Source organism: Syngnathoides biaculeatus, chromosome 17 (genome assembly GCF_019802595.1).
Source record: "Syngnathoides biaculeatus isolate LvHL_M chromosome 17, ASM1980259v1, whole genome shotgun sequence".
NCBI classification, from domain to species: domain Eukaryota; kingdom Metazoa; phylum Chordata; class Actinopteri; order Syngnathiformes; family Syngnathidae; genus Syngnathoides; species Syngnathoides biaculeatus.
In genome coordinates this window covers 3511289-3537526 of record NC_084656.1, presented here as the reverse complement: position 1 = coordinate 3537526, position 26238 = coordinate 3511289, and the positions used below count along the sequence as shown (strand labels likewise).

Below are 26238 nucleotides of genomic sequence, written 5' to 3'. Positions count from 1 at the left end.
AATCACACCCTGGGGCAATTTAGAGTGTTCAAATAATGTTGCATGGTTTTGGGATGTGGGAGGAAACTGGAGTGCAAGGAGAAAACCCACGCAGACATGGGGAGAATATACAAACTCCACAGAGGTGGGGCAGGGATTTGAACCCCAGTCCTCACAACTGTGAGGCTGATGCGCTACAGCTGCACCACTGTGCCCTCAAGATGCTGACTTCCCAATATCTATTCACTAATGGTAAATATCATGCGTTTTAATTTAGAATGTTTGATCAATTGTGCTGCTACCACTCACTTGAAGTCTTACAGAAAACATCTCTACCCCACAGTGTTTTGTAAGTACAACGATCGTTATTTCATGATATACATTGTCAGTATAATGTCAATATGGTCCAACTCAATATCCATGATCAACTTCATACTAACATAATTATTTGTATATTATCATTAGTTCTGAGACTGATAAGTGAACCATTATTTAATGTTACTACACAAAAAAATTACTCTGGACATTTTTTTCCTTTCTTTCTTTTTTTGTGTGGAATAAAATCTCCAACTAGGTATTTTTCCTTTTCCCCAAAACCTGTGTGTCAACACGAGGTCATGTAAATAACAAGCGAGGGCCTGCACATTTTCGTCAATTTGCCAACACAAATTGAAGTACAGTGTGAGTATTTTTGCCACCTCTGCTAGTTACACATGGTTTTTGCAAACCTTAAATTAAACCTAATGGTGGCTATTTTCACAGTGGCTACGCTGTTCATAGACAAGGCAGTTATAGGTAGATGTAAAAACAAAATAAAATAAATCCCTATTCCTCTGATGCTCCCCTTGAACAGCCTTTCTGTTGAAGAAATTGCGTGAACATAAGTTTTTTACTTCACGTGATGTTGGAAAATGCGACGTGAAACCGAGAGATGGCAATAGAGTAACAAGTGTGCGCGAGCCACGCCTATTAAACAAAAGAAGTAGAGACTGACAGCCAGGAGTAATCGTTTAGTTCTACTAACTTCTCTGTTGCGCTACTGCAGAGAGAATGGAGCATCTTGGCCGAGCTTTGTGCATCATCACAGGGGCTTCCAGAGGCTTTGGCCGGGCTGTTGCGAAGGAGATGGCCCGGCTGGTGAAGCCTAGATCGGTGTTCGTACTGGTAGCCCGATCCGGAAACGAGCTGCGGGCTCTGCAAACAGAGCTGGCCGAATCGGACCTGGAGGTTCGGTGCGTGATGGCAGATCTGTCCCAGATGGAGGCATTGGAGAGCGTCGTCCGAACCGCAAAAGAAGCTTTCTCGGGGGACATAGAACATGTCATTCTCGTCAATAACGCTGGTAAGATTTGTTCTCAGGCGACATATGGTCTCATACGTCATATGTCAAATGAGTAGTCATATGCACAAGCCATTGCAATCTGTAGGCCGGTCCCAAAACCGGTTAAATGCAGAGGGTTGCGTCAGGGACGGCATCGGGCTTAAAACTTTGCAAAACAAATATGACCGTTCATCAAAAAATCCCATACGGATCGGTCTCGTGCCCCAGGTTAACAACTTCCACTCCCGTCACTGTTAACCTGCAGGGCGTTGGTCTAAATTCAGCTCCTTCTGGTCCAATGCAAAGAAGAGGAGGAAAGGGGATTCGTCGACAGAAGAAGAGGAATGCACAGAGTTTACAACTGAGTGTAGAGACGTTGAATTTTTGGACTACGACAGGAAATTAATCTTAAGGGTTTGTTGGTTGACATGATGATTTGGAGAAAGGTTGATATATTCTGCATCTAAGAGAGCATGTGGAAAGGTAAGTAAAGCTTAAAGTTAATTTTAATTTTAACATGGAGTAGATGGGAAGAGAGATGTGGTAGGGTTTATTGTAAAGGAAGAGCAGGTTGAGAATGTCTTGGAGGTGTAAAGGATATCAGATTGAGTGATGAGGCTGAAACCTGAAATTGAAGAGGTGATGTATAATGTGATTAAAGGACAGCTATTCCCCACAGGTAAGAAGAAGTGACCATGAAAATGAAATTCTGGAAGGAACTAGATTAAGTAGTTCTGAGCATCCCAGACAAAGAGAGAATTGGGATTAGTGCAAATTGTAATGGACATGTTAATGAAGAAAACAGGCGATGAAGAAATCATGGCTAAGTACAGTGTCCAGGAAAGGAATTTTGAGGGACAGATAATAATGGACTTTCCAAAAAGGAAGGAAATGGCAGTAATGAACACTTTTTTCCCAGAGGAGGCAGGAACATAGGGTGACGTACAAGAACGGAGGTAGAAGCACGCAGGTGGATTTCATTTTGTTCAATGTAATCTGAGGGAGATTACTGACTGTAAAGTAGTGGTAGGGGACAGTGTTACTCGATAGCATAAGATGGTGGTGTGTAGGAAGATTAAGAAGACAAAGGTAAAGCAGAGAACCAAGTGGTGGAAGCTGATAAAGGCAAAATGTTGTGCGCCCTTTCAGAAAGAGGTGAGACTGGCTCTCGATAGATAGGATGAGCTCCCAGAAGACTGAACTACAACAGCCAAGGTGATCAATCAGAGAGGTAGGCAGAAAAGCACTTGTATCTTCTGGTAGGAAAGGGGAGAAGCAGACTTTGTGGTTGAACACCAAATATACAAATAAATTATTTTAAGAAATCTTACATTGTGATTTCCAGATTTATATATATTTTTTGATTATGATGATCACAGTGGACATGCACCTGAGATGAAAACTTCAGACCAATGATTTCAAAGTGGGAGAACCTATGAAATCACAGGGTGTTCAAATACGTTTTTTCCTCACTTTATATAATATATAGTTATCTTTTTCATGCCTTTGGTGTTTGCATATAAGGTTGATATATGGATTATCTTTTAACCATCTGGTTACCAAGTTAAATATTCATTGTAGCAATTCTGTCTTCTCAGCCTCTCTAGGTGATGTGTCCCGTTTCTCCAAAGGCTTCACCAACATGGCCGAAGTGGACTCATATCTTTCTTTGAACATAACCTCTGCTCTGTGCCTTACTGCCAGTGTGCTGCAGGCCTTTCCAAAGCAGTTAGGTATGCGCCGCTGTGTGGTAAACATCTCCTCACTGTGCGCCGTGAAGCCATTCCGCTCTTGGGTGCTGTACTGTACTGGAAAGGCAGCCAGAGATATGATGTTCAAGGTTCTGGCTGAAGAGGAACCAGACCTGCGTGTGCTCAACTATGCTCCAGGTGGGGGGTTGTTTACATTCATATACAGTATGTATCTCTTTTCGCATGGTTAAATAGCTTCATTCTCATTTCTTGGATGTAATTTTTTTGTTTGTTTTGGGGTCAAACTGTTGTCATCACAAAACCTTACAAGCCATGTTTTAAGTAACAGTCGTTTGTATGTTTTAAGGGGAGAAATACATTTGAGATGCACAAATAACAGACAAGAAGTGGTCTTTCTTCTGATCAGGAGGATGTGAGAGACAGGCCAGTTACAGGCTCCAAACACCTTCTCCTGATCAGAAGAAAGAAGACTTCTTGTCCGTTATTTGTGCATCTATTCCAGCAAATTAGGTGATAAACCTAACAACTACTATAGAAAAGAAAGTTAAAGCGCAGAGAATTAGTCATGGGGAGAATACTTCAAAGACCTCATCAATTCCACTGGCATGCCTTCCCATGAGGGAACAGAGTCTGGGTTCTCTGAGGCGGGCTCTTCTATCTATGGGGTTGAAGTCACTGAGGTGGTTAAAAAGCTCCTCTGTGACAAAGCCTTGGGGGTGGAAGAGATTATCCCAGAGTTCTTAAAGGCTCTGGATGTTGTGGGGCCGTCCTGGTTGACACCCCCCTCCATCATCGCATGGACATCAGGGACAGTGCGTTTGGATTGGAAGACTGGCGTAGTGGTCATCCTTTTTAAGAAAGAGGAACAGAGAATGTGTTCAACTACAGGGCGATCACACTCCTCAGCCTCCTTGATATGGTCTTTTCAGTGGTGCTGGAGAGGAGGATCTGTCGGGAAGTTGAAACTCTAATTCAGGAGGAGCAATGGAGTTTTCGTCTTGGCCGTGGAACAATGGACCAGTTCTACACCCTCGGCAGGGTCCTCAAGGGTGCTTGGGAGTTTGCCCAAACAGTCTACATGTGTTTTGTGGACCTGGAGAAGGTGTTCGACTGTGTCCCTCGGGGAGTCTTGTGGGGGGTTCTTCGGGAGTATGGCATACCGAACCCCCTGATCCGGGGTCTTTGGTCCCTGTACGACCAGTGTCAAAGTTTGGTCCGCATTGCTGGCAGTAAGTCGGACTTGTTTCCAGTGAGAGTCAGACTCTGCCAAGGCTGCCCTCCTTCCCGATTCTGTTCAGAACTTTTATGGACAGAATCTCTAGGTGTAGCTGAGGCATAGAGTGGGGTCCGTTTTGTGGCCTCAGTTAAGCAGCTTTGCTTTTTGCAGATGATGATGTTTTGTTGGCGTCATCAAGTCGTGATCCTCAACGTTCACTAGAGCAGTTCGCAGCAGAGTGTGAAGTGGCGAGGATGAAAATCAGCACCTCCAAATATGAGACCGTGGTCCTCAGTTGGCAAGGTTGGTACGCCTTCTCCAGGTCGGGGAGGAGATCACAAATGAGGGAAGAATGGCGCGGGAATTCGACAAGTGGATCGGTGCAGTGTCGACACCCAGGGACGACCCAGTTTACACTGGAGAGACTACATCTCTCGCCTGGGCTGGGAACACCTCGGGACCTACCTGGAAGAGCTGGATGAAGTGGCTGGGGAAAACTGGGCATCCCTGCTAAAGCCCCTGCAACTTAACCCGAGTAAGCGGTAGAAGATGGATGGATGGACTCGCGACCAGTTCAGGGTGTAGTCCACCATTCGCAGCACTCCTGTGACCCTTGTGATGATAAATGGCTTAGAAAATGGATGGATACAGTTCTGTCTTTGTATGTTTTGAGCAGTTATCTTTCACAATGTCGAATGTATTTGGAAACCTCCGAAATCATTTTTAAAGGATTTTTAAACATATTCTCTCTTTTTTTTTTTTTTTGCATTTAACCAGGTCCTTTGGACACAGACATGCAGTTAGTCGCCAGGACCAAAACTGGGGAATCGAGCTTAAGGAAGGCGTTTTCAGACATGTTTGATGAAGGCCAGCTGCTTACATGTGAAGCTTCCTGTACTAAGATGATGAAGCTACTGCTCGAAGACAAATACACTTCAGGAGATCACGTTGACTTCTATGACGTCTAGACCCCAAAATATATCATAGCACAGCACACTTTCAGTCGTAGAGTTTGGCCTCGATTGTTCAAGTGCTTCCTTTGTTACTCTTGTATCTGTAGTTGAAGTTGCATTTATTTTGTGTTAAATTAACGGTACGGTGAAGAGCTATTTTTTAACAGTAGTTTGATGAAACTTTTTAATCAATGATTCTGAAAAGAAACTGTCGGCATACTAAATATATTTTATGGGCTTTTATTGTAACTCTTTATGAGAATGCAATTGATTTTGTGGCCTTAAATGTGTCATGGTAATTTTAGTTTGATGGTGTAGATTAAGATTAAGTTCACTTCTGATCAAAATGTAAGAAAATTCTATGTAGTTCTATACCGTATTTAGGGATTGAAAAATATGAAAACATTTCCTATATCTTCACCTGCGTGCATTTTTAACCTAACTGAAAAACGGACCAAAGTCTTACTGCATTTGAGATTTTCCTTGTGTTGTTGTCTGTATCATTTTTCTGTACAATTCAGGAAATAGTAAGAAATCTGAGTACTGTACTAATATTACTAAATCTATAAAATTATTAATTTTTTTTCCTTTTGTTATCTCTTGTTCACCATGATAAAGACCAATGGTTTTACAGATTAATGTCCACAGACCATTTCCCACTCATTATCTTTCCCTTTCTAGATTATTCTTAACGATCCAGCAATTATCTGAGCAATTTATCCTCACAAGTGTCGTCGGAGTGCTGGAACGGTTCCCAGACTCAAATCTACACGCAATTTAGAGTCTCCAATTAACGTATCATTTTCGGGATGTGGGAATAGACAGCAGTGCCCAGAGAAAACCCACGCAGGCACAGGGAGAACCTGCAATTTCCACACTGGCGGATCTGGGATTTTAACCCTGCTCCTCAGAACTGTGATGCAGGAACTCTTAACCAGCTGTTCCACCCATATTGCAGCTTTTTTTTCCAGTGCCCTTGCACTCATGGCAGTCTGCATTACAAATATGTTTGGAACTTAATTTCTCTCCATACATAATTGGAGCTGATAGACAGATGTTAAAATGATTATTTGCAGCTGTATCACACAAATAATTCATTAAAAAAATCATACATTTGGGATTTCAGGATTTTTCTTTTTAGATTCTCTCTTACAGTAGACATGCACCCACAATGAAAATTTCAGACCCCTCCATGATTTTTAAGTGGGAGAACGTGCAATATAGCAGGGTGTTCAAATACTTATTTTCTTCACTGTAGGTGCATGTCCACTGTGAGAGAGATAATCTAAAAGGAAAAATCCAGAAATAACTGCATGATTTTTTTAAACAATTTATTTGTGTGCATCTTCAATGCTCTGACTGAGGGAAAGAGGTTGTTCCCCAAAATCTCGCAATACATGGCCGTGGTCATCCTCTCCTTTGTACAGTGCAGTCGTCCTGTCCCATGTACAGAAAAACATCCCCAAAGCATGATGCTACCACCCCCATGCTTCACAGTAGCGATGGTGTTCTTGGGATGGAACTCATCATTTGTCTTCCTCCAAACACGGTTTGTGGAATTATGACCAAAAAGTTCCATTTTGGTCTTGTCTGACCACAAAACCTTCTCCCATGACTTCTCTGCATCATCCAAATGGTCATTGGCAAACTTAAGACGGGCCTTGACATTTCCTAGTTTAAGCAGGGGAAACTTCCATGCCATGCATGATTTCAAACCACAACGTCCTAGTGTATTACCAACAGTCACCTTGGAAATGGTGGTCCTTGATCTTTTTAGGTCATTGACCAAGTCCTGTCGTGTAGTCCTGGGCTGATTCCTCACCTTTCTAAGGATCATTGAGACCCCACGAGGTGATATCTTGCATGTGGCTCCACTCCGACTGAGATTGACCGTCATGTTTAGCTTCTTCCATTTTCTAACGGTTGTTCTAACAGTGGACCTTTTTTCACCAAGCTGCTTGGGAATTTTTCCGTAGCCCTTTCCAGCCGTGTGGAGTTTTACAATTTTGTCTCTGGTGTCTTTGGAGAGCTCTTTGGTCTTGGCCATGTTACACGTTTGAGTCTGACTGATTGTATGGGGTGGACAGCTGTCTATCTGCAGCTAACGACCTCACACAGGTGCATCTGATTCAGGATAATACATGGAGTGGAGGTGGACTTGTAAAGGCTGACTAACAGCTGATAGACAGGTGTTCAAATACTTATTTGCAGCTGCAAAACCCATGCAGTAATGGGGAGAACATGCAAACTCCACACAGGGAGTGAACTGAGAACTGTGAGGCCAACGCTTTCCAGCTGCTCCATCGTGCCACCCTGAAATATTCAAGTTTGGCAAAACATATGACTACACTGCTTGACCAATTGTTGTTGTTGTTTCTTAAAGAGTTTTCTAAACAGAAATACGTAAAAATAAAATGTATGTTGCATTCAAACTTCCCTGATCCTGTACAATTTGTCCAAAATGTGACTTAAGTAAATGTAATGTATTACTACACTCCCCTGGTTGTGACATTCAGCCACCCATTGAGCATGTTAGGAATGTTCTGGATCAACCTACATCACAGTTACACTTTCTACCAATGTCCAGCAACTTAACACAGCCATTGAAGAAGAGTGGCCCAACATTCCACAACCCACAATCACCAACCTGAAGGCAAAGGAGATGTCTTGCACTGCTCGAGGCAAACAATCGTAAACATAGTATCGGTATTTGTTTTCAGTGTTGCTGTGATTATTCATGCACATAAATGCAGGCATGTTTATTCATGGTAACCATAACTACATGGCCTGGAACAAAAAATTGTCTTAGTTTGTTTAGTTCAGCTAATTCAAAATGAGAGCAAAAACAGATGTGCATTTATATTGACTGAAATATTACATTAATGTGGCGGCACGGTGAATCAGATGGAAAGTGGTGCCCTCACGGTTCTGAGGTCCCGGTTTCAAACCCGGACCCACCTGTGTGGAGTTTGCATGTTCTCCCTGTTCCTGTGTGGGTTTTCTCCAGGCACTCCTCCCACATCCTGAAAACATGCAACATTAATTGGACACTCCAAACTGGTCCTAGGTGTGATTGTGAGTGTGGCTGTTAGTCTTGATGTGCCCTGCGATTTGCTGACAACCAGTTCAGGGTGTACCCCGCCTCCTGCCTGTTGACAACCGGGTTAGGCTCCAGCACTCCCTGCGACCCTTGTGAGGATAAGCAGCTAAGAAAATGGATGGATGGATGGATGGATTACATTAATGTCGTTATGAGTATAATGTGGGCATTGGAATAGGAATGTAAATAAAATAAAAATGACAGTAAATATTATACCGTAGCACCACTGTTTTTACGGACTTGTATATTTTTAGTTTTGAGTTGTCATTGGGGGTGTGGGGTATAGTAATTGTCCTCAGTTACTGTGGGTGTATGCTGCTTCTGTTTCATTTTTTTCCTGGAACATCTACCAAGGGCACTAGTTAAGGATGTGACCAGTGAGATTGGGGTCTTCCCACTGGAGTCTTTCACTAATGGATATGCTCTGATATATAGTAGATATATACATAGATAGTAGATATAGTCTGGTCACAGTCACTGGCCTGCCCACCTGTTCTCTGCTGTAGAGCAGCTGAACCACACCACACCATAGAGCAATAGGTACTTCTCAGGAAGATCACGTGGTTCCCGAGGAAGAGGTCTTGGTTGTTGCTTCCCCAGTTTGTGAACCAGGCGAGCAAGGATCACAAGAAACCTGAAGCTCTCCACCCTCTAGCTCCTCTCCATCATTGAGGAGCGTGAAATGCTGACTTTGCTTGGATTTTAGTTCAAGGTACATTATCATCACCCTCACTGCCCTTGGTCAAATTTTATGATGGTGTTGCTGTGGAGAATAGGGGACCTGAAATGAGTGAAGGGGGTGAGGAGGAGGGGGCTGTGGACATACTCCTGATTGTGTCATTTGTTCAAAATCACAGTGGAGGAGATCTTGGCCCTGAGAAAGTCCAATATTACTGATGAACAGCAATGGCAGCTTTAGTTAGTACGAGCAGGCCACTCAATGGTTCATAGAGAATGATAATTCTGAGTGTATTCTTGATGCTGCAGTGCAGTCTCCCTGATCTAGATCTGTATACTTGGTGTAGGACTGCACTATAAGACTATCAGTAATCCTGTAAAACGTATCATGTCAAAATACATAAAAGTATGGCCAACGTCACCTTCTATCCATCAAACTTTTGTCTACTGTTGTCCTGCTACTGTTTCCCCCACCTGAAATCAAAACAAGTCTGAGTGTCTCTTTCGTCTGTCATGTGCCTCCGATGGAAGGCAACAGCTGCCAGAGGCAAAAATACCATAAGGGGAGGCAACCCAACACGTGAACGACTCCCACCTTGGCACTACAGACCCTCTCACCTCCCCCTGATAGTCTTCCTTCTCACACTTGGGACATGGTGCACCCCTTAGAGGTGGAGAATGTATTTTTGGCTATGGCAGGGGTCGGTCCAAGGAGCCAGCACCCCTAAACATGTCTGAGAATTCCCTGAGAACCTAGCACTTCCCTGTAGCTTTTCTAGCCTACTGCTTGTACCACGGTCTGCGACTGTTTTCATCATATCTTCCTCATTTTTTGTTTTGTTCAGCCCACACAATGACCGTGGGGAACATGGAGACTGTCGAGCTTTTTGACGTTGGGCAAAAAGGTCGCGGCCTAAGAGCCGGCAGAGACCTCAGCACAGGGGAGGTGGTCTTTGCAGAGGCCAGCTTTGCTGCTGTGGTCTTTGACAGGTAGGGGGATCCTGTTATTCTCTTATTAGACAGAATAAACCATCAGTTTTCAGTGAGCACATTTTTTGACTGCAGGTGCCTCCACAAGTCTTGTTTGAGATGTGAGCTCAATTCTAAAATGGCCAACTATCATGACACCAGCAAAATGAGATATAGTGGCTGACAAGGTGTCATTTGCATCTGTACATGACTTTACTTTGAATGTGGTTGTGTCAGTTGTGTGACCTTGGAATCCTAGTTGCGCTCCAGAAATAATTGGCCTTATGGTCCCAAAACACTCTCCTTACTTTTGTACTTTAACCATTAATTTATTGGGTGAGTGATATATGTAGTACGATTGAAAACATTGAAGACAAATCAGATGACTTTTCACAATACTAAGAGAACAAATTCAGATTCAACTTCTTGACATGAAAATTAAAGGATTATGCTCGCTGTCAGCCTATTCATGCAGGTATGTCACAGCTGCTTCCGTCAGCAGGCCAAGCTACATCGCTGCACCCACTGCCAGTTTGCCTTCTACTGCAACCGCACCTGCCAGACTGCATGCTGGGATGAACACAAGAATGAGTGTGCAGCCATTAGGAAGGCTGGCAAGGCACCGAATGAAAATGTTCGGTAAGACATCTAGTCTCTCTTTAAGATGGGTAAAAGTGGGAAGGATTGGAAGTAAGACTCATTTTTCCTTTCACTCAGTCACAACTAAACTAGGGCTAAACACAAATGGACAACTTCAAAAACAGATGCTAAAATGTTCGAATGATCAATTGTTTTAATAAAAACGATGCAAAAAAATCTTTAAAAGACAACTACTGGGATAAGAGATCTTCAACTCTCTCCATGAACTGCTGAAACCTACTTAGATAAGAGGGTGCAACAATACAAAAAATCCACAGTTGGCTTAAAATCAGTACTCACATGTCATGGTTAGATATTTTTTCCATACAAGGAGGTTTTTTTTTTTTTTTTTTGCCTTTTTCTTCATTTTTTATTGAAGTTACCACCATGTAAAAAATATTCATTAAAAATTAAAATTTAGTTTTTTTCTTTTCGAGTTATTCCCTTTCCATGTTAACCTATCCCCTGCATCCTCTTTTAATATACCAACTGCCCTCATGTCTTCTTCATAACATCCACATCAGCCTTCTTTATCTTCCTCTCGCTCTCTTTCCAGGTCCATCTTCATCACACTTCTACCAATATACTTACTCTATTTCTTTTGGATGTGTCCAAACCATCAAAGTCTGCTCTCTCTAACTTTTTCTTGAAAATGGCTAACCTTGGATGTCCTTATTTCTAATCCTATCCAACCTGCTCACTCCGAGCGAGAACCTCGACATCTTCATTTCTACCACCTTTAGTTCTGCTTCCTGTTGCCACTTCAGTGCCACTGTCTCTAATCTAATGTGTACATCATGGCTGGTCTCACCACTGTTTTATAAATGTTGCCATTCATCCTAGCAGAAACTATTCTGTCACATAACACACCAGACACCTTCCGTCAGCTGTTCCAACCTGCTTGGATCCGTTTTTTTCACTTTCTGACTACACTCACCATTGTTCTGGATTGTTAACCTCAAGTATTTGAAGTCATCCACCCTCGCGATCCCTTCCACTCTCTCATTCACGGACATACATTCTGTTTTACTTCAGCTAATCTTCATTCCTATCCTTTCCATTGCATGCCTCCATCTCTCTCATTGTTCCTCTACCTTCTCCCCGCTTTTACTGGAGATCACAATGTCAATGATTCCAGTGTAAACACATTTGTCAGCCTTTCCATCATCAGTGCAAACAGGGAAGACCTCAGGGCTGATCTCTGATGCCTGATGTAATCCACCTGCGTGCTTCTACCACTGCTCTTGGAGGCCACCCCATGTTCATGCCTCTTCTGAAAGAAAGTGTTCACCGCAACTATTTCCGTCCTTTTTACAATGTCTTCCACCATTTTCCCTCATTGTTCCCGTCCTTAATGCCAAACTTACCCATCACTTCTACGTCACCAGTTTCTTCACCATCATGTCAATTACTATTTGTGCCAATCATGAGTCTCTCTTTGTCAGGGATGCTCAACACTATTTCATCTAGCTCCTTCCAGAATTTGTCTTTCACCTCTGGTCAGGGATCGTGGTCATGCAACTGTCTTGCGTGCAGCTGCTCGTCATCCTCTCACCTGTGCCTCATTGTTGCTAATTATGTACTGTATTTTAGCCTCATGTGTCGTGTCACTATTTGCCAATTTGTTCTGTGTGTTTGATTTTTGTGTGTGTGTGTGAATTTTGCATGAATACATGGGCTTCTTATGAGTGATTTGCCTCATTTCCACGTCCCATTGTTTTTGTGCCACCACATCTAATCAAGTCTTGTTTTTGTTCATGTGCCATTTTTTTCACCTTGCTGTTATCTGACCCTTCTTTCATGGTTTTTGGACCTTGCCTTTTGCCACGTTTTTGTGCTTTTGCCCTTTTCCACTGCTTACCTGTGTTTTGAGCTCAGCCTGAAATTAAACCTCCCACGAAGACTCTGTCACTACCTCAAAATCCTGCATTTGGGTCCTACCCCATGCCACTTGCTCATGATACCTCTAGGTCAGATTCTACCTGTGGGGAATAGCCACTCATCATATTATGCGTAACCCCTTAAATTTCATGTTTCAGCCTCATGACTCGAGCTGATACTCTTCACTTCCAAGACATTCTTTGCTTACTCTTCCTTTAAAATAACCCCCACTCCATTTCTCTTCCCATCTACCTCATGGTAAAGTAATTTAAACCCTGCTCCTAAACTTCTAGCCTTATTACCTTTCCACCTGCTCTCTTGGATGCACAATAAATCAACCTTTCTCCTAATCATTATGTCAACCATCTCCTGAGCTTTTCCTGTCAAAATAAATTGAATAAATTGACTTTTCTACCATATTCTAAATTGTTGAGAATGACCTGTACATTTGGCCACACTAACCTCCGCCGTCTGTCAGATCTTTGATTAAATCAACAGAAGTGACTGTCAGAGTATTTCTGCAAAACGTCAATTTTCATCTCGCGTTCCACAGTCATACAGTGGTGTAGGTCAATTAGATCTGCACGTCCAGGTGTCAGAGGTTAGAGCAACAGCAAGGTTGATGAAGGAATCTTATTAATAGGTTTCATGTGTCCATTCCACAGCATGTTATGAAACCTAGCCATGTTCCCGAGTTAGAAAAGGGTCACTTGTCAACAGCAATAAAAGTAGTATTAGCCCGGTCAGTTTATTTTAGCCTCTTTGAATCAGGCTGGGCAGCAGCTGGAAAGCATTGGCCTCAGAGTTCTGAAGTCCAGTGTTCAAACCTACCCCAACCTGTGTGGAGTTTGCATGTTCTCTCTGTGCCTGCGTGGGTTTTCTCTGGCCACTCCTGTTTTATCCCACATTCCAAAACATGCCACATTAGTTGGACAATCTAAATTGCCCTGAGGTGTGATTATGAGTGCAACTGTTGTCTCTCTCCATGTGCCCTGTGATTGGCTGGCAACCAGTTCAGGATGTACCCTGCATCCTTCTCATTGACAGCTAGGATAGGCCCCAGCACTCCCGCAACCCTCGTGAGGATAAGCGGCTCAGAAAATAGATGTTTGGATATTTATGCTATGGTTAAATAAATCAAGTTACTCACAGTTACTCAGTACTTGAGAAACTATTTCACTGTGTACTTTTAACACATACTCAAGCAATTTTGTTTGAAGCATTACTTTTTACTTTTTACAACCCTTGTGAGGATAAGTGGCTCAGAAAATGAATCGATTGATTGATCCGGCTGTTTAATTAGGTCTATTAAAGTTTGTGGGACATATGTTCTTTGTTTCTGTTTGGCACTTATATCCACATTCCGATGATGTTGGTGTAAATACAATATAATCCATCCATCTCTTTTCTGAGCTGCCTATCCTCACAAAGTTTGCGGTAGTGCTAAAGCCTTTATTGGCTATCTTCAGTGACATACCATTGTAGTTTGGTCTATGACACGCTTCCCATCGGGAGAATACTTAACACTAAAAGCAAAGTCATTCCAAAGCCATTGTTGAAGGATTTTTGAGGATTTTCAATATCAGGATGGTAAATGGAATTCAGCAGGTGGGAATTGGCAACATAAAACAAAGCAAAATCATGAGAAAAGAAAGTTAAAATTATTATTTTTTTTTGTTTGTTTTCATTTGGAATTTGTCAGATTTTAACTTTGTAACTCTCCATTTGTTTCATTTTGTTGATATATTCTTTAGTCCTGCTATATTTATAATTCCACATATTTTAGGGAAAATACTCTACTACTCCAGTGGGCTTTTAATTGAGATGCGTGTGCGCACACCAAAGGGGGTCTCGCACAGAGTGCAATTCAAACTAGGACCGCAGCTGGTCCGATGCCCAATCTTTGATGACCACATTGTGATGGATCATTTGCATCAATACTCCTTATTCATGACCTGTTTGGGGACACCTGGATATCTCGGGTTTCTAGGAAATTGCAGGTTTTTCCTCAAATTATAGGTTTATGATATAATCATATATGTAAAAAAAAAAAAAAAAAAACTTTTTTCAACATTTATTTTTGGTCTAGCCTCACTGGAAACACAAACGAGAGGAATACAAAACTGCTGAGCCATTCTTGAGTACTGCTTAATATACCATGAGAACCGTGGAGTGAGTCATGGGTTTGCAAGGCAAGGGCTGGTTTATTCCAGCAACAAATAAATACGGTTTATGTGTTTGGAAAAGTACTATTGTTTCAAAGTTCTCTTCCCCTAGAAATTAGGGGGATATGTTTATTTTATGATTCCAAACCATTCCTCTTTTACTCTGGCTCAACATTTAAATAAGCTTTATCAAAATTCACAAATAGCTATAATAATCAGCTGAGATAGGATTCAGTCCTCCATGACCACAGCAAAGGATAGCAAAGTTTAAAATGGATTGATGGATGGATGGATGGATGGATAGATGGATGGATGATTTGAACCACTAAACTGAGATCCCGAAGCCAAGTTCTTACAACTTTGGTAGAGTCACCAAATCATCTATGAGAAATCATTTTAAAACTGTTTCTTAAAAGTAAATAATTGCTGACATTTGGAGTTTGATTATGTTCTTCACATACTTTGACCCCAGCACCCCATCTCTGTCATCTTTGCCAGTAGTCTCTCCAGATGCAGTGGGATGAAGATGTACAGTTATTTGTTTATTGTTTGTTATGCAGAGTGGAGCTGTTTTGCTCGTCATGTGCTCCAACATTATTCTATTGTCCCTTCAAGATGACACTGGGTTCTTTGATTTTCTATGATGGCCTAAATACAAGACTGAAACGAGCGCTTATTATGGTTTTACAATTGAACTCTTCTCATACTTTTTATTTTGCCTGCAGTCTTGCTGCTCGTGTGCTCTGGCGCCTTCACAAGGACACAGGCATTGTGTCAGACAGTCAGTTGATCTCAGTAGAACAGTTGGAGGACCACGTGGCTGACCTACCACAGAAGGATCATGAACAGCTTGAGACTGACGTCCAGAGCTTCCTGGAATATTGGTCTTGTGGGAAAATACACCACTCAGTCGACTACATCTCACACATCGTTGGCATTGTAACATTGACAAATTACATCGGTTAGTTTTAGACTTGATTTCATTACAATCATCTTGACATGCCTCCTCTTTGTGTGTGTCCCTGCAGATTATGTGTAATGAGTTCATAATGAGTGACCAGAAGGGGCTGCAAGCTGTTGGTGTGGGACTTTTCCCTAACCTGTCTTTGGTCAACCATGACTGCTCACCCAACTGCTTTGCTGTCCTCAACCATGGCAAGTATGTATCAGTTACTGCCGCTTGCTTAACCTTTGAGGACAGGGAATTATGTATCAGGTTTAGATTGGCGGCTCCATCATATCAATAAATGATGCTTGATCCATCCCATGTAAAGGTTTAATTTTCTGCTTTCTTTTGCAGTCAAACGGCCGTGAGCTCTGCTCTCCATTCTCAGAGGAGGTATGTGTATGATAATTGAATGAAATCAATGCATCCATCCATTCATGAAGTAGCTTCAGCAGGGATACCCAGACTTCCCTTTCCCAGCCACTTCTTCCAGCTCTTCTGGAGGGATCCCGAGGCATTCCCAGGCCTTCCGAGAGGCAAAGTCTTTCCAGCGTCTCCTGGGCTATTCCCAGAGTCCGGAGTCTTTCCTGTGGCACATGCCCGGAACACCTCACCAGGGAGGTGTCTGGGAGGCATATGGATTAGCCACCTCATCTGGCTCCTCTCAATGCAGAGGGGCAGCGGCTCAACACTGAGCCCTTCCCAGATGACAGAGCATCTCACCCTATCTCTAAGTGAAAGCCCGGACACCCTGTGGAGGAAACTCATTTCTCCCACTTGTATGCGGGATCTTGTTCTTTTGGTCCCAACCCACAGCTTGTGCCCATAGGTGAGGGTAGGAACGTAGATTGACTGGTAAATTGCCTTTCAACTTAGCTCCCTCTTTACCACAACAGACAGATGCAAAGTCCACATCAGTGCAGACGCTGCACTGATCAGTCTGTTGATCTACCACTCCATTCTCCCCCCACTTGTGGACAAGACCACAAGATACTTGAACTTCTCCACTTGAGGCAGGATCTCATCCCCGACCCGGAGAGGAAATGTCACCCTTTTCCGACTGATAACTATGGTGTCAGATTTGGAGGTGCTGATTCTCATACCAACCACTTCACACTCGAACAATCATCTCCATCACCCCTGAATAGATCATACCAAAAGGCTGAGGAGTGTGATCCCCCTATAGTTGGAAAACATCCTCCGGTCTCCCTTCTTAAAAAGGGGGACCACCACCCAGGCTGCCAATCCACAGGCAGTGTCCCTGTTGTCCATGTGATGTTGCAGAGGTGTTTTGATCAGGACAGCCCCACAACATCCAGAGCTTTTAGGAATTCTCGCTGAATCTCATCCACCTGGGGTCTGGGCCCTCTCACCAAGGAACTTTTTAAACCACCTCGGTGACCTTAACCCCAGAGATAGATGAGCCCACCTCAGAGAACCCAGATTCAGCTTCCTCATTGAAAGCCGCTTTGGTGAAATTGAGGTCTTCTAAGTACTCTCTCCATAGACTCAAAACATCCCGAGTTGATGTCAGTGGTGCCCCATCCCCACTATACACAGTGTAGACGATGCACTGCTTCCCCCTCCTGAGACGCCAGACAGCGGACCAGAATTTCCTCACTGAACCCCCGCTCCATTCTTCCCTCACTCGTGAACAAGACCCCAAAATATTTGAACTCCTCCACATGGGGCAGGTTCTCATCCCCGACCCGTAGAGGGTGCGTCACCCTTTTCTGACTGAGGACCATGGTCTCAGATTTGGAGGTGCAGATTCTCGTCCCAGCCGCTTCACACTCGGCTATGAACAACTCCAGTGAGAGTGTCTTTCTCCATGCTCACACCGAACTCCTCCCACGCCCGGGTTTTTGCCTCTGTGACTACTGAAGCTGCATTCCGCTTGGCCAGGCGGTACCTATCAGCTGCCTCAGGAGTTCCAGAGGCCAGAAATGCCTGATAGGACTCCTTCTTCAGCTTGACAGCCTCCCTCACTGTTGTTGTCCACCAACGTGTTCGGGGGTTGCCGCCATAACAGGCACTGACTACCTTACGGCCACAGCTCCGGTCGGTCACCTCAGCAATGGAGGCGCGGCACATTGTCCACTCGGACTCAATATTCCCCACCTTCCCAGTAACACGAGCAAAGTTCTTTTGGAAGTGGGAGTTGAAATTCCTTTTGACAGGCAGAAGACTGACATCGTAAAATCAAACTAATGAAGTGATCTTGAGTAGCTGTAATTAGAAGAATAGAAATGTACAAAGAAATGCTGTGTGGGATTCTTATGCTGGATGAGATCTGGATTAAAAAAATAATAATAATGTGGCTGGGGTGGTAGAGTTCAATAGTTCAAACCTCGTGACCACGTTCAAGGATCTTTGACTATGATTTTGAATCCCCAGTTGTTCCTGGTGTTGCATCATCAGTGACTGTTTCAGGATGTTAAATTATAACAGCTACAGTGGACCTCTCCAATATAAAAAAAAATGTTTATCCAACTGTATCTTAGGATACGATAGGTGTGATGACATGACTGATTTTGCCATAGCAGCATGCACTGTAACTCAAATAGCAAGAGAAAATAGATTCCTTGATCAAAAGTGAAAAAAGTGTTTGCAGGGCAGTTGACTGATGGATCGACTCTACCATATACAGTAGATTTTCATATAGGGAGGAATTCTCATATTGACTAAAAAATGTGACAAGTGAAATAAAGCCCCATATCCACACCTTGCGATGTTACCTAAGTAACAAACCAAAACTGCATCTCACTCGAGAGGGGGTAAGAAACAAAGTAGTGGGGTTAAACATCTCTTTTGTCACTTTCACTCTTTGAAACTGAATAATACATAAGTCCAGTCTTGTCTGTCAGGATCGAGCTGCGAGCTTTAGGAAAAATCCCTGAGGGTCAGGAGCTGACCATCAGCTACGTTGACTTCCTCAACCTGTCAGGGGTCCGCAAAAAGAAGCTCATGGAACGCTACCAATTCGAGTGCACGTGTGAGCACTGCAGCCAGCACTTCAAGGATGATCTGATGACTGCTGCTGCAGAGCCCAAAGTGAGATATGGTGGTGGAATGTGATTCTAGAAATTGGATGAAACAGGAAGGGTCACTTAATGCTTGTACTTTATTTCCCTCTTAGGCATCTGCTGAGAAACTGAAGGAGGTGACTACCTTTAGTGAAGACTGTCTGGAAAAGATTGAGAAGTGCTATATTGAGAAAGATTTCCACAAGGTACATTTCTGGTTCTCGCTATTTCTATTTGGCCCTGCCCACTGGTCATTGTTAGAACAGGTGTCTGCTCCTAGGTGGTAAAGTTGTGTGGTGAGTGCTTGGAGAAGCAGGAGAGCGTCTTGGCTGACACTCACCTCTACAAACTGCGTGTGCTCAGTATATCCACCGAGGTACTTTTATCCCAGCAATTGTTCTCCGAGGCTGCGGTGTACGCTCAGAGGATGGTGGATGGATACACGTAAGGCATGCCTCCAGATCTACTACAAAGCCAAATTCCAATGAGATGAGATGTAGTGTAAAAGTTAAATAAAAACAGTATACAATAATTTGGAAGCCTGTTCAAAAGTTATTGAATTGAATAACTACAAACAAGATATTTAATATTCAAACTGGTCATCTTTTTGGTTGTTGCATAAATAGTCACTAATTTTTGAGTTTGATGCCTGCAATGTGTTTTGAAAACAATGGGGCAGGGAGGGGTATGTTTACCTTATCACTCAATAAGTGTATGCCAACTAAGGACAGTGTCATGAACCAGCAGCGCAGGGGCGGACCCAAATGCAGGACATCCAGACAAGGAGCGTGGTTCGCCAGGAAATCTGTTGCCACCGCGATGTTGGCATGGCTCGGCAGCGGGTGTGTCCCCACTGCAACTTGAGCATCGCTCAGCAGAGAGTGTGTTGCTACCACGACGTGGGCGTGGCTTGGCAGCGGGTCAGTCGCCACCCCGACGTGGGCTTGGCTCGGCAGCGGTTTGCTCGTCACGCAGCACGCACGGGCTTGTACCAGCCATGGCCATCCCGGGACGAGAATGTCCAATTGCCGCTGAATCCCGTCCATAAAATCTGCAATTTCAAAGATCGTTGACTTGGAGCCCGCTGGCTCGGTCATCGGTCAAGCGTTGGCAGAAATCTGCTGAGCCTCGATCTTCGACGAGACGTGGACGGACATTGGCTTTGTCTTGGTCGCCGCACAGCGGGAGGCATAAAGCGGCACCCTGCTTGTGTGTCTCCTATGGCCGCCAGGCGGAGGACCCGGATGGATGGTGAAACGGGTTCACAAAAAAGGATTAGAGGAAGAGGACTTGGACTCACAGGGCGAAGGCGCTCGGGAGCTGGAAGCGTGGGACCGCGAAACAAACTCATTAAGACTCATCACCGGGAGCGAAAATTCTAATTCATTGTCCGAGTCAGAATCAGGCAGCCGGTCATATAGGTCTTCCTCATAATCTGAAAAATCTTAATCCAATGTTGGTGAGCGGGTCGTGGTTGGAACATAATCAGGCCACCCGGTTGGTGCAGATGACTCGGTTGGTGAGGACAACTTAATGGAGCACACCCGGAGAGGAGATGCTGGGTCTGTAGGCAGATGGCGTTCCCGGCGACCTGGCTGGCGAGGCCGTCTATTCCCTGCTGGGTCCTGTTCTGGCCAGTTCGTTCTGTTATGAGCCAGTGTTGCGGGGGCAGACCCAAATGCAGGACATCCAGACAATGGCATAGTGTTTGGAGTGGTTTTATTCCAGAAACAGGGTCATACATGATGTAGCAGTCCAACAAGGCAGAGGCACAAAATCACTAACTAAAGGCAGGATCCAGCAACGTGAAACGAGGTCCGATGACTAACAAACTAAGACTTGACAAGACGTGGATAAACAAAAGGGCACAGACTCGCTGTTACAAATATAGCTCAACACTAGACTTATGAGTTAACACACGGTAACAAAGAATCCAATATGCAATAAATGCAATGCAACGAACTGACAAATGCCAGTTACAAAACTCCAACTTAAAAGTTTGGTCTCATTACAGTGCCTAATGCGAGACAGCTCTGACAGGGGTCAGAGGTGGCACCACCCAGAGCAGTGGTCTGGCCACGGCCCTCTTGGCAGTGACTAGGTCTTGCTCATGACAGACAGTAATTATTGATGCATTGTTGGTGGAATTTCTTTGTTGCTTGATGTAAAACTTAAGCTGTTTAATAGTCCGGGGTCTCTGTATTTTGTGCTTCAAAGTGCACAACACATTTTCACCGTTCTGTACTACTCGCAGGCCAGTCTAGTATTTGCACTTTTCCTACGAAGCCATCCTGCTGAAACACTTGCAGCTTGGCTTTGTCGTGCTGAAATAAGGAGGCACATGTCTGAAAAGGACATTGCTTGGATGGCAGCATACAGTATATTCTAATGGTGGGAATTTTGGTGTTTTTTAGAAAACTGGTGTGAAATGGAATGGGTCACTAACAGAGCTGGCGGCTCTTTTGGCTCCTGAATGATTCTTCAGATTTTTTTGTTACTTAATTGAAAACTTTCTGCAAAAATAATGTAAAACTATGCATCTTGATGTAAAAAAAACGAACAAAAAAACAACATGCAATATCACAGCTATCTATGGGGCAGGAGACAGGGTACACCCTGAACTAGTTGCCAGCCAATCGCAGGGCAGAGAAACAAGCAACTATTTACACACACAATCGCACCCAAGGACAATTTAATTTCTCCGCTTAACACATGTTTTTGAGGTGTGGGAGGAAACTGCAGTACCCGAAGAAAACCCACGCAGGCTCCGGGAGAACATGGAAATGGGGAGAACTATAGGTTGAACAGGTTTTGGAAATCATTGTATGGTGTTTTTCATTTACATTTTGCACAGCATCTCAACCAAATTGGAATGGTGATTTGTTTATACTAGAATGTTTTTATTCGATGAAATTAAAATTCTACACTATTGTTATCAATAGTATATTTAGTAAAATATGAAAAATAAGTAGTGGTGGAGCCAGTAGGTGTCCAGGGGTCCCCAATGGACACTAGAGTAATGTTTTTTTTTTTTATTTTAATTGCAAATGTTCATGTCTAGACTTGCATTTTTTGATAGGGTGGAGGGCATTTTAGAAGCCAGAAGACCCCAATGAAGAATGGGAACAATTCCAATTCAAACCCAGTCAAATTAAACACAGACAAGACAGCTCAACTCTCTATCTATTAAACCCTGATATTTTGCATCCTTGGTGATTTTTGAAGAAAAAACACCCCAAGTAACATCTGGTTACCATAGCATTAATTTACAGTAGTAACATGAATACAGACGTATAGTATAGACAGTATATTGCAGGTTTGATTTTATTACCATGGTACAGTACTTTTATCAATTTCTTTCACTAAATACCAGAAACGTTTTGACTTGATGGAGTCGTGAGGCTACAATTTACAGAATATAGAAATGTATACTAGGTGTAGCCTTAATAGGCTTGCAGAAGTTGCTTACTGTGTGTGTGCATGTGACTGATGAATGTAGGCCAATGAGGGGCACGAGCCGGTGGAATCTGTAGGCTGATCCCAAGCCTGGATTAATGCAGAGGGTTGCATCACGAAGGCCATCTAGCTTATAACTTTGTCAAACATGAGTTTTCATCTAAAGAATCCTATGCTGGATCGGTTGTGGCCAGGGTTTGACAACGCTCCGCTCCTAGCACCGTTAACCTGCTGAGCATCAGTGGAAATTCAGCTCATGTGGCTTGCCAAAGTTAGAGGTTTTGGAGACAAAGTTTGAGAGAGCATACTTCAGTGGTTTGGATATGTCCAGAGGAGACAGAGTGACTATATTGGTAGAATGGTGATGACGATGGAGCTCTCGGGCAAAAGATTGAGAGGAAGACCAAAGAGAAGGTTGATGGATGTTGTGAGGGCGATTGGTGTTAGTAAGTAAGTTTCGCTGTTAGAGTAAAGTTGGACTCAAAAGAACATTCAGTTAAATCAAAGAAACATCAAACATGGCATCGAGGAAACGGTCGGTATACTTTCATGCCCTTTCTGAAAGTCCGAAAGAAGAATGTCAACGTTAAAATTCACACATTCAACAAGCTTGTTTGTCAATATTGTATACAAACTACCCCTTTACCGCGGAGTAAATTAACGATCGATGGTGTAGCGCTGGAGAAAAGGAGTCAGAGGCGGAGTGTCGGACACAGGAACAAAACTTGTTTTATTGGGAGACATCAAAACACTACTCGCATAACGGGGGGAAACTGTGTGAACTCGTCACTCCGGAAGAGCAACAACAAAAACAGTCCATGCGGAACCCCGCACCCCAACTCGAGGTCCCGCGGGTGAATTATGTAAACACCACTATGGTACCGGTTTTAAAACCGGTTAATCGTTTTTTTGCTGTTCGGTTAAAACGGTTATGAAAGTAAGCGGTTTTTTGCGATCCGTAGTGCGCATGCACTGCTAGTACCACTGCCTGAAGTTGATGCGTCACTATCTTGATATTTTAGAAACAGATTAATACCAACGGAAGATGAGAGAGTCTTCGCCAAATCAGCGTCTCTCCTGTTTTTCCGGTGCGACTCCAGCGCTTTGACACCCATCTTTTCAAGCTGGTAACTCTGCTTGCACAGATGGCAGTAAAACATGTGCCGATCTTTTGGATCTTGATGAACCCAGCTCCAAAACTCCTCACTTTGAACCCAAGCTTCTTGAAAAATGCACTTCCCCGTGATACAAGTTGGATCGATGAAAGAACTACGCTACGTCGTAACGAAGACGAAGTGAAATGCCTACTCACGGAAACAAACAATGGAATATCGACAAGATGGCGACTAGTTGTCAACACGGTGACTTCCGTTGACAATTTCCGGCTGATTTGGATGCCAGACGGATCGCTATTTTTTTTACATAAAAGATTAATTTCTTTTTTAGGGAGAATTTTGGCGGTAGAGGTCCTCCCTTTGATTTTTTTTAATTTAAGGCCTTTTTAGGGACTTCACCGGTTTTCACGGATTTTAAGGACTTTTAGGAGCCCCTAAATGCACCTTCGAAAATGTAGGGGTTTTTAGGGACTTTTAGGGCCGCGTGCGAACCCTGTAGTAAGGGGGAAGTTAGAAAGGCACTAAAGAGGATGACAAATGGAAAGGGAGTTGGTCCTGATGACATAACTGTTAAGGTATGGAAGAAATTTGGAGAGGTGGCTGTGGAGTTTTTGACCAACTTTTTCAACGAAATACTCGGAGCCGAGAAGATGCCTGAGGAATGGAGGAAAAGTGTGCTAGTCTGCATTTTTAAGAACAAAAACAATTTGCAGAGCTGTGGGAACTATAGAGGAATAAAGTTGATGAGCCACACAATGAAGTTATGGGAAAGAGTAGTTGAGGCTAGACTTAGGACAGAAATAAATATCTGTGAGGAACAGTATGGTTTCATGCCTAGAAAGAATACCACAGATGCATTATTTGCCTTGGGGATGTTAATGGAAAAGTACAAAGAAGATCAGAAGGAGCTACTTTGTGATTTTGTGGTTCTAGAGGAAAGCCTATGACAAAGAGTACACAGAGAATTACTGTGGAAGTCTGGAGTGGCAGAGAAGTATGTTAGAATAGGGCAAATGAGCGAGAGGAAGATCAAAGAAGTTAATGGATGTCATGAGGGAAGATATGAGGGCATTTGGTGTCAGAGAGGAGGATGTTGGGAATATGTTTACATGGAAAAGGAAGACATCCTATGGTGACCCTCAACAGGACAATCTGAAAGGAAAAGAAGATGTGCATAGAACTGAAAGATGTACAATGCAACAGAATTTGTATTATAATTTACTGTAAGTGTACTTTTGTGTTTGCAGTGTTCTTTTCAACTACATGGCTCACAACTGTAATAGACTACTAACCTGTGATTTTAGTGTACTCCTGTTCCATTTCCAACTTTGGAAAATCCTGAAATTTTGCAAGCACTGTTTATGCAGGCACTTGTACCTGGGAGAATTCGAAGGAAAAAAAATCATCATATGACATTTGCGCCCACCAGCCACCCCAAGGACTTTTTGAGTGGCAAACTTGCGAACGAGTTCAACAGAAGTCGGGCAGACAAAAAGCAGGATAATAAATCCATTAAGAGTGTGAATGGGTTTTTGTGATGATTTACATTTGTCACAATCAGATCATTTCTCTTTAGTAAACATAAAATATGTATTAGAAATACATACATAATAATCCCTCTCTACTTCACGGATCACCTATCGCAGATTCAGTGCATCACGGATTTCTGGAATCCCACCAAAAAAGCCGTATTGCTACATACTAAGCTATCCCAGGCGCAAAGACTTGGATCAATTAAGCAAAAAATAATAACAATAATTAAAAAAAAACTGTAGCGGGAAGCCACATTGATAGCTTATAATGCGGCATCCATGGCACAACGACATGGACCAATGATGTAAAAAAAAAACCGCCAGCATTCATTAGTTACAGTACTGTAATGGGAAGCCGGATTAATAGGGTATAATGCAGCATCCCCAGCAAGACGAAAAGGACCTATGAAGCAAAAAAAAAAAAACCTGCCATTTACCCCTACTTCGCTGTTTTTCACTTTTCACGGCTGGGTCTGGTACCAATTAACCGCAAAAAACAAGAGATTATTGTACAGACTCTATTACAGCTGGACAGAAACAAGATGGATAAACTGTGTTTCTAACTTCCCATCAACAGGAAGTTATACCCTCACAACAATGCCCAACTGGGCTTGGCCCACATGCATGCTGGTGTCATACAATGGAAGTCAGGAAAGACTGAGCTGGGCCACAGCCTGATCTGCAAAGCTTACAGCATTCTCATGGTCACCCACGGGCCCAACCATGCAATCACCAAAGACTTGGAGGTATACTGTTAAGATCGTGATGGTGGTTTTACACAACAGAATTTGTGGGTAGTGAATTTATTAAGTATCATTATTATGTTAGGCCACATGGTTAATAACTTGAGTTCTATAATACTATGTTTAATCCTGGTGTGTAGGGACCAGGGGAAAATGTCATAGTCTCAGGTTGAATTGTCTAACAAAGTCTAGCTTTGACAAATAAATCCTTAGCCACTTTGAATTGTCGGAGTGGCTGAATTACAGTTTGCTTTTGATCTGTTTTTCCTGTAAGTGGAATAAATGCTTTAGTAACAGTGGATAGAGTCCAGTCCGACTCTTCAGACGATACTAAACAAACCAACAAAATAATGTGGGGATGAGGTAGCAAGGACATCAATTCCAAACAAAACAAACAAAAAACATTACAAACAATAACATAGTCAATGTTTTGTCAATATAATACCACTATGTGATTGTGCAAATTACCTCTTTAGTTGTGTTTGCTCCACAACCACAAACGCCAAGTCACCAATTTATTTGGTGCCTAAAGAAAGAGGGTAATGGTCTGACACAGTTGTGTTAAGGTTCACCTCACCTTTCCACCCCACCGTCCCCCCAAAAAAAACAAATTTCTCCGTGATGGCATCACTGTACTCTTGTGCCATGATGACTTATTCTTGTACAATCTTATTCTCTATTGTTTGACATTGTCTGCCTTCCTTTAGTCCATGCGCATGCAGACTGAGTTGGAGTTGAAGAGGAAGAAGTTGACGTCACCCTGAGCTGAGTTGTCAAGAAGCAGCTTGTTTGTCGCTCACATTAGCC

General features: G+C 43.1%; 2 protein-coding genes across 3 annotated transcripts; both read left to right on the top strand.

Annotated features, from left to right (window-relative positions):
• The first annotated feature begins 886 nt into the window (after positions 1-886).
• LOC133491043 (histone-lysine N-methyltransferase Smyd1-like) lies at positions 887-26238 on the top strand. 2 transcript variants are annotated; one of them, XM_061801896.1, is made up of 12 exons: positions 887-1321; positions 2899-3189; positions 9805-9949; positions 10391-10567; positions 15339-15552; positions 15642-15772; positions 15914-15952; positions 18427-18613; positions 18699-18791; positions 18866-19029; positions 25266-25434; positions 26139-26238. In XM_061801896.1, the coding sequence occupies exons 1-12, from the start codon at positions 1030-1032 to the stop codon at positions 26193-26195; spliced, it is 1959 nt and encodes a 652-aa protein (XP_061657880.1). In that variant the 5' UTR covers positions 887-1029; the 3' UTR covers positions 26196-26238. The 2 variants fall into 2 exon arrangements, with proteins under 2 accessions (XP_061657880.1, XP_061657881.1); XM_061801897.1 differs by lacking the exons at positions 9805-9949; positions 10391-10567; positions 15339-15552; ... (5 more) ...; positions 25266-25434; positions 26139-26238 and adding an exon at positions 5006-8388 and having other exon boundaries at positions 916-1321.
• Positions 3538-4984, top strand: LOC133491045 (uncharacterized). Its single transcript, XM_061801898.1, has 2 exons — positions 3538-4241; positions 4400-4984. The coding sequence occupies exons 1-2, from the start codon at positions 3929-3931 to the stop codon at positions 4708-4710; spliced, it is 624 nt and encodes a 207-aa protein (XP_061657882.1). The 5' UTR covers positions 3538-3928; the 3' UTR covers positions 4711-4984.

What these genes read in the sequence shown, in the direction of transcription:
- LOC133491045 (XM_061801898.1), top strand. Translation starts at nt 3,929, where the DNA reads ATGGTCTTTTCAGTGGTGCTGGAGAGGAGGATCTGTCGGGAAGTTGAA. An exon ending in TTTGGTCCGCATTGCTGGCA is followed by an intron (nt 4,242 to 4,399) that starts GTAAGTCGGACT and finishes TGCTTTTTGCAG; the next exon opens with ATGATGATGTTTTGTTGGCG.
- LOC133491043 (XM_061801896.1), top strand. Translation starts at nt 1,030, where the DNA reads ATGGAGCATCTTGGCCGAGCTTTGTGCATCATCACAGGGGCTTCCAGA. An exon ending in GCTGCTGTGGTCTTTGACAG is followed by an intron (nt 9,950 to 10,390) that starts GTAGGGGGATCC and finishes GCTCGCTGTCAG; the next exon opens with CCTATTCATGCAGGTATGTC. An exon ending in GCACCGAATGAAAATGTTCG is followed by an intron (nt 10,568 to 15,338) that starts GTAAGACATCTA and finishes TTTTGCCTGCAG; the next exon opens with TCTTGCTGCTCGTGTGCTCT.